Here is a 7,430-nt window from a genome sequence, read left to right as displayed (position 1 = left end):
TACCCTGATGCACAAATCCTGTTTGATTCTGGAATAGAGAAAATCATGCATTGATTGAAACTGAGGTTATAAAAAACAAAATAGAAAGCTGCCAGAGTAGTTTGTTGTGTAGTGTGGTATGCTGGTTGAAACACTACTTCCTGACTACATTGTAAAGACTTGCTTTTTCCCGTGTGCCTTAGGACAGACAGGCCTACTACAGAGTGGTACACATGTATGCCTCACTGTTAACGATATCTAACTAAGATGAAAAGACTCTGACTGACTCGGTCAGCCCCATTGAAGGATCAGTCAGCACTAATGTGGGCTGTGAAACCCTCAACCTCTTCAACTCAGAACTACATATTCATAGTAACCTTCACATACCCTTCAGATAACATATATCCTGCTTTTATCTAAGTTTTGTATGTTCCCTTTATGTATGTGTGTGTGGTGTGCGTGTGTGTGTGTGTGTGTGTGTGTGTGTGTGTGTGTGTGTGTGTGTGTGTGTGTGTGTGTGTGTGTGTGTGTGTGTGTGTGTGCATGATTAAAAATGCTATGCTACATCTTAAATTCGCCCTTCTGCAGTCCGATGCTGAAGTGGAGTGGCGTTTTGCCCGTTCCCGTGAGATGCTGAAGTACATCCCGGTGGGACGCACCCTGCCGCCGCCCTTCAACCTCATCCCCACCCCCAAGTCCGTCTGGGCCTGCCTGACACGGGTCGGTCTGATCTGCCGCAGTCAAAACACTACAAAGGTAACCAATTTAGAGAGGGGATTTTGTATTACTGCATTTAGATGATTTACACACACAAAGACGGAGAGAGAGGGGGGGGAGGCACACATACATACACAGTACACACAGACAGACAGACAGACACACACACACACACACACACACAGACGCACAGTATTTCGTTGATTTACACATACATACACAGTGCACACAGACACACACACACAGGCACACATACATACATAGTATATACACACAGAGAGAGAGAGAGAGAGAGAGAGAGAGGGAGAGAGACGCACTGGGACATATATACAGGCACACACACACACACACACACACATACACACATACACACACACACACACACACAGACATACACACACACACAGACATACAGACACAAAGACACACAGACACCGTAACCGAGACACACACACACACACACACACACACACACACACACACATGTACAAAGGCGCAGACACACACACACACACACAGTTACACACACACACATTCAATAACACTCTGATGCATAATACTGTATGAATATGATTCTATATCATTCTTTCTTACTAGGAAGACGAAATCGCCTTGAAGATGGCATTGGACAAGTATAAGGTAATCAAAATACCGTTTTAATGTCGTATCTGTGATGAAATTTCCCTCCCATACTTTTTTTTACGTCCTATCGTTCTAATTCCGTTCTAATTCCGTTCTAATTCTAATGTCATGAGCTACATAATGTGTCCAGGCGAATACTCTGAATATTTGCCTAACATTTGTCGCAGGTGACCATAGGTCGGCTCACCACACGATACCTTCTGGCGTACAGTCTTCAACGAGATCAAACCATGGGTAACTAGTGTTGAACACACCTGGCCGTGATTGGCTGTAGCGCCTGCGATACTGACTTCATTTGCATGTTCGTGACACTGAAATGGTACTCCGACGGTACAGGTACCGCTCTTGCATGGTGTGAATCAAACTGATCAAACATTGTAAAAATATGATACATTATTATTGTCATCTTTTAGCGATCGTAATGATAATTGTCATGATTTTAATTTCATTTAAAACATTATTAACATCTGTCTTAGAAAAGACTTTGTGCTTATTATAACGATAATTAATGTACTGATTGAGTTTTAGATTCATATCAAGGTAAGGCAAGCATTTTCTAAGTATCATGAAAGTTCATCTGTGTTGGTAGTAATCAAAGTAAAACCTTTAACTTTATTCCAACACACAATTGCTCACGTCACGTATCAGTAAAGTCTCGTCTGAATAAGGTCACGTGTTTGTAACCGTAACCCTCGCGAGATCACGTTGTGAAGTGATTGGTCATTAATTATCCTGATGAAGGCGACAGTGGTCGCTGGAAATTTGATCCCTGCACAATTTTGTGTTGGAATAAAGTTCAACGTTTTACTAACATTTCCGAAGTAACTTTATAAAAAATGTGTGTTTTGAATGTAACGTGGCATTACACGAAGACTTAAGGTAGACAAAATGTTACTGTAACAGCAGTAGTGGACTGAAGCAAGGGTATATCTATACAATACGATGAGAATATCATCGAAATACTGTGATTTAGTACAAAATAATGTATCATAAGATAGCTGACTAGTAGAACAATAAACTTTAGAAGAGTATGAAACATACGAGCCTCTAAGTATATAAAGATCGATTTCTCTGGCATTCTCACTATCATGCCTTAGGCCATGTTGATTTGATTATATGAATGACATCCACGCGCGCATGAATTTTTGTCCGTTTCCAAAAAAAAAAGTTATCGGCCATACTGTAAATGGTACAAAACAGCTGTAAAATGAGCAAATATATGCCGTAAATTGTAAACAAAAAAGATATAGGAAAACGATATACAAATGTCGTAGAATGCAAAAATAAATTCCAAAGGAAATTAAGAAAACGTGTAATCGCCATACCACACTCTGTGTGTTCAGTTATTTGGTCAACCTTCATGACCACGTATATTTCATAATGAAGGTAGCTTTTATTGTAATATCACAACCCATTATGGAAAAGCCTTTTTAATGCATCGCAAAAAAGCTATGACAGTGCGTTCTATCGCATTTTTAGCCCGAAACTGACCCATAGATGCTAGGTTCTCTCTGCTATGTGCAAATGCCGTTCCAGCAAAATTGCTGGAATTTTTAGAATATTATCAAATCAATCACAGTACTATACCTACGGCTCCGCCCAAGTGGCGTCGCCAAAAAGGGTTATTCAGGGTCTTCAAAGTTCTTTGGGATGCGTTCTGAGATGGGGACGTCGGAGGCTGCGGACACGGTGCTAGACGTCGCGGACAGAGGCCTGGTGCCTCCCTCCGTGAGTTTCCAAGCGTACACCGTGCCCCACACCATCAGAATCAGCATGCCGGTGATCTGTAGCCCAGGGAGGAGCAGCCACAGGTTCACCGAGGATTTCTTCTCCTCTTTCCGGCGCCCGGCCCTGTGTTTCGCGGTGAGTGGCTCGAGAGGTGCGGTGGACGTCCCCGCATTGTGTTTAGCGGGCTCACGTGGTGGACCGTCGGTGGAGTACGTGTACATGTGCCCGGTGGTGCTGACTGCAATACCCTGAGGGCCTACATGGGGGTTACGGATTACGCATAATTTTTTAAGCCGATTACGAATTGCCTTAAATTCTCAGAACTGATGACAAAGTACGTTAAATCTTGGAGTACTTTATGGATTACGTTTTTATTGCGTAAAGGTAACTGCCTACGTAGAATGAAAACTAACAAATACGTGTTACGGCTAATGACTAAAGTGCTGAATAAGAATTATGTTGATTTTGGGTGACTGCTTACGAAAAAGCGCAGGCCCTCATACCTTGTGTGGTGATCTCTGTCGTGAGACTTTTGCTTGCTGTGCTTTCTTCACTACTTTGATGAACGTTCGTCTCTGAAAATACATCAAACCACGGTTACGTTTATACCTTGAGTTATCGTGCATTTAAGGGGCTACCTCTCTGTCTTCCACTGTGTTCTGCCTGTTGATAGCTAAATTAGGCCAGAGCAAGTAAATTCAGTTACTTGTAATGGATGACATCCTCCGCAGACTCCAAATTTAATTAGATATGGCGAAAAAAACAAGCCGATTAAAACATTAGTTCATAAACCTTGTTTATCTACAATTGAGGCAACAAAACATGATATCACAACCAACAGGTCTTTCATTTCTGTATTCAAAGTCTTACTTGTCATTCTAGACGTGTATACCCGGGTACAATTCATTAGCCTGATTAAATCGCTTTTGCCGGCCGCCCAGCATCCAGCCGGCCCCCGAAAATGCGGGGAGGGGCCAGTAAAGCCGCGGACAGCAGAGTTTGCGTTATACAGACTAACATCTCATGATCAATTAACAAGAACAATGGTAGAAAAACGACATATGTGCCTACATTGTAGTTCGGCATGTTGACAACCGTCGGAGGGCAACAAAAATCTTTTTTTTTTAAATCAGGCTAAAATCAATGCTCACCTGACTGGCAGATGTAGCGCAAGTTTTTGTTGCATTTAAATCTTTTCCATTTCGGTTTGACGTTGCCGCTACTGTGCAGTACAGCCACACAGTCCCTCTCGTCCTCGGCTGGGTCCTGACCGGGCATCCACCGACTGAACGATCCCAGAGGGGTGCCGTCCGCGAAATGGAAGCGGCGGTCAGCTGTTCCGGAAGGTTTCCTTCTCAGTCCGATCCAGAAGTTAACTGGGCCCCCACCCCGGCCAATGGCGGTCTGAAAACAGCAATGAATCAAGTTAAAGTTTTATGTCGTTTCCTGATGTCCTTTCAACCTGATTGGGCCTGGTTATCAAACACATCTCTACGAAGGCCCACAACGACACTTCCATATACCTCTTCCACAGCCTTGCCATGCCGCGGAAGAGCGGTATGGAAGGTATATCTCTTGGCAGCGCGGTATGGCAGGGCCGCGGAAGAGCGGTATGGCAGGTAGATCCCTTGGCAGCGCGGTGTGGAAGGGCTGTGGAAGAGGTGTATGGAAGTGTCGTTGTGGGCTTTCGTACATCTCTGTTGAAAGCAAGCTAGATATTCAACAATACATAACAATTCCAAGATCGTATTGATATATCGATATTCACTCATCCATTCATTCGTATGTTCATTGATTCTTTTATTGACTGATGCACCTACCCATCCATCTATTAATTTATCTTATTCATTTCTATTCATTTATTTTATCTCTTCATTCATTCATACTGTATATCGAGTATGACCAAAAGGGCTAACCGTTCTAGCCAACACTGAGTAAATTCGGACCAAATTCGGACCAAATTCGACCGACTCCGTCAGACTTGTTCACGGAATGAACCCGTCTACTGCAGCTTCCGGGACGTGACGTCGGAAACACGTGATTGTAGCAAAGGGTCGTACGTGTCAGATAACCTGTGTCGCCCCCCGTCTCTGTTCAGTGTTGGACGGTTGGCCCGAATGTACACCGCCGCCTTCACACGGCCCTTTGCTGCAATCACGTGTTTCCGACGTCACGTCCCGGAAGCTGCAGTAGAAGGGTCCATTTCGTGAACAAGCCTGACGGAGTCGGTCGAAAATTTGGTCCCAATTTACTTAGTGTTGGATAGAACGGTTAGCCCTCTTGGCCATAATGAAGTATACCAACACAGATGAACTTTCATGCTAAAATGTATATCGAGTAGCAGTGACACTAAATACGACGATGTAATATTAGTCTCCACCAGACTCCTTTGCAGGCTGAATAAATAGTAGAAATCGGCTAAGGGGGACAATATTGTCCAGAGGAGTTGGCCGGCCATAGAGGGTCCAGCTTGCTTACCTTGCTTGCCAGCCGATTTCTACTATTTATTCAGCCTGCAAAAGTGTCTGGTGGAGACACTAAAATATCGTGAACGACTTGAATTCTAGACATTTCTGATAAAGAAAGAGAAAGGTGGGGTGTGAGGGTGATAAGACGGCTCTACAAGAAGGTGGAAGATTCGAGGAAAGACCTTGAAGGGGAAGTTACGTCGGCCGGGGGGTCCTCTAGATCTGCAGCGCTGCATCGGCGGTGGGCCTTTCCCGTTCCTCCAAGACTTAGCCTTATTACGACTTAAGCCTGGCGGAATTCGGCAGTCCTTACGCTTCAGGTGGCCGGTGATTAAGAAAAGTTGAAGAAGTTGGAAGTAGGGAGTAGTAAGTAAAAGACGTAAAAGCATATATGCCAAAGAGATACCTAGCCATAGATAGGAATATAAAGATATAACGTAATGCATTGGACAAGAAAGGGCCCAGGTGGTCAAATGATATGACTGCATTGGTAAAGATTCAGAGGGCGTATTTTGCACATATTCTTTTGATATAACACAAATAATTACGCATTTTGCACGAATTCTTTTGATAACACTATAAGAAATTCTATAACATACTTCTTCTGTCTCATAACACCAACGACAGCAGACAATGGAACCTTCCCACAATGCATAGCGGCTTCCGGTCCGTAGAAGATAATATATTTGTGGACCATTACGACATTGATAATACGTTTTGTGCCAGTACATCGTTTTATGCAAAGGATCCATAGAAGACAAGGGGTCAAAATTCTACTGCAAAATGTCTGCAATTACCAATGTTGAAGGGAAGTTGTCACTTAGAACAGAATGTGTATGATTTGAAAGAAGACTTGGAGTTGTAAAACTGAATCTCCACCAAAGTGAAGCTAGCCGGCGTTACAGCCTTCGATTCGTAGCCGGCGTTTCAGCCGGCGTTTCGCCGCTAGATGGAACATAGCAACTGATTCGGGTACCGATTCGAAAACCCAAAAAATCAGTAATTTAGCCAAAAAATATGGCAGGTGAACTTGAAAAAAGCGTTATGATAGCTTAGTACATCACAAGTCTACTACAAGTTTCAGATTTTACCTGCCGGATTTAATTAGGCCGTTGACAGCGGGCCTAATTAGGCATAAGAGATATGTGTACTCAGCAGTTATATCTCCACCAAACTGAACGTGGCCTTTACAGACGGATTACGGTAGTCAACAACCAAGACTATATACACTAAAAGTATCAAATTCAATGGGTCGGATTTGATTAAGGGGGCACAAGGGTACTTACGTATGATAGGGCTGAATTTCAAATCCTACGCCATCTGAGTGGGCTGCTGGAAAGGGTATAAAGTGAATCTGACGTCTAACAAAATGTGGCCCGTTAAATTCAAAGATTGATACTTGTAGCAATACACTTACTCTATGTCCTAATGGTATGAAATTCAATGGGCCGGATTTAATTAACTTGGCACGACGGTACTTAATGAGTATGACAGGGCAGAATTTCAAATCTCCCGCCACGATGCACTGTTTACACCAAACTAATGCCGGCTAGCCAAACTAAACGTGGCCCGCTAACTTTAAACAAGGATTACGATAGTTAACAACTAAGACTTTATACTAAACGGGTCAAATTCAATGGGCCGGATTTAATTAATGAGGCACGACGGTACTTAATAGGTAAGATAGGGCAGAATTTCAAATCTCCCGCCACGATGCACTGTCTACAACAAACTAATGCCGGCTAGCCAAACTAAACGTGGCCCGCTAACTTTAAACAAGGATTACGATAGTGAACAACTAAGACTTTATGCTAAACGGGTCAAATTCAACGGGCCGGATTTGATTAATGAGGCACGACCGTACTTAATGAGTATGAGAGGGCAGAAATTCAAATC

The 7,430-nt window shown here is 43.2% G+C and overlaps 2 protein-coding genes across 2 annotated transcripts in view; one reads left to right on the top strand and one right to left on the bottom strand.

The window, feature by feature from the left end:
* Nucleotides 1-1,661, top strand: part of LOC109476747 (short transient receptor potential channel 5-like) — an 11,364-nt gene extending 9,703 nt beyond the window's left edge. Inside the window, exons 10-12 of the mRNA XM_019777757.1 lie at nucleotides 552-735; nucleotides 1,294-1,335; nucleotides 1,506-1,661. Of these exons, the coding sequence (XP_019633316.1) occupies nucleotides 552-735; nucleotides 1,294-1,335; nucleotides 1,506-1,580 (301 nt within the window). The 3' untranslated portion in view covers nucleotides 1,581-1,661. The remainder of the gene's footprint in view (nucleotides 1-551; nucleotides 736-1,293; nucleotides 1,336-1,505) is intronic.
* Nucleotides 1,662-2,960: 1,299 nt separating this feature from the next.
* LOC109476676 overlaps nucleotides 2,961-7,430 on the bottom strand; it is an 8,679-nt gene continuing 4,209 nt past the window's right edge. The window contains exons 3-6 of the mRNA XM_019777682.1: nucleotides 5,818-5,842; nucleotides 4,218-4,442; nucleotides 3,570-3,641; nucleotides 2,961-3,322 (exon numbers count right to left, since the gene is read on the bottom strand). Of these exons, the coding sequence (XP_019633241.1) occupies nucleotides 2,961-3,322; nucleotides 3,570-3,641; nucleotides 4,218-4,442; nucleotides 5,818-5,842 (684 nt within the window). The remainder of the gene's footprint in view (nucleotides 3,323-3,569; nucleotides 3,642-4,217; nucleotides 4,443-5,817; nucleotides 5,843-7,430) is intronic.

Source organism: Branchiostoma belcheri, unplaced genomic scaffold (assembly GCF_001625305.1).
Source record: "Branchiostoma belcheri isolate BF01 breed outbred unplaced genomic scaffold, Haploidv18h27 scaffold39, whole genome shotgun sequence".
Taxonomy (NCBI): domain Eukaryota; kingdom Metazoa; phylum Chordata; class Leptocardii; order Amphioxiformes; family Branchiostomatidae; genus Branchiostoma; species Branchiostoma belcheri.
The sequence above is the reverse complement of the archived record's forward strand: the minus strand, read 5'-3'. Positions and strand labels throughout refer to the sequence as shown.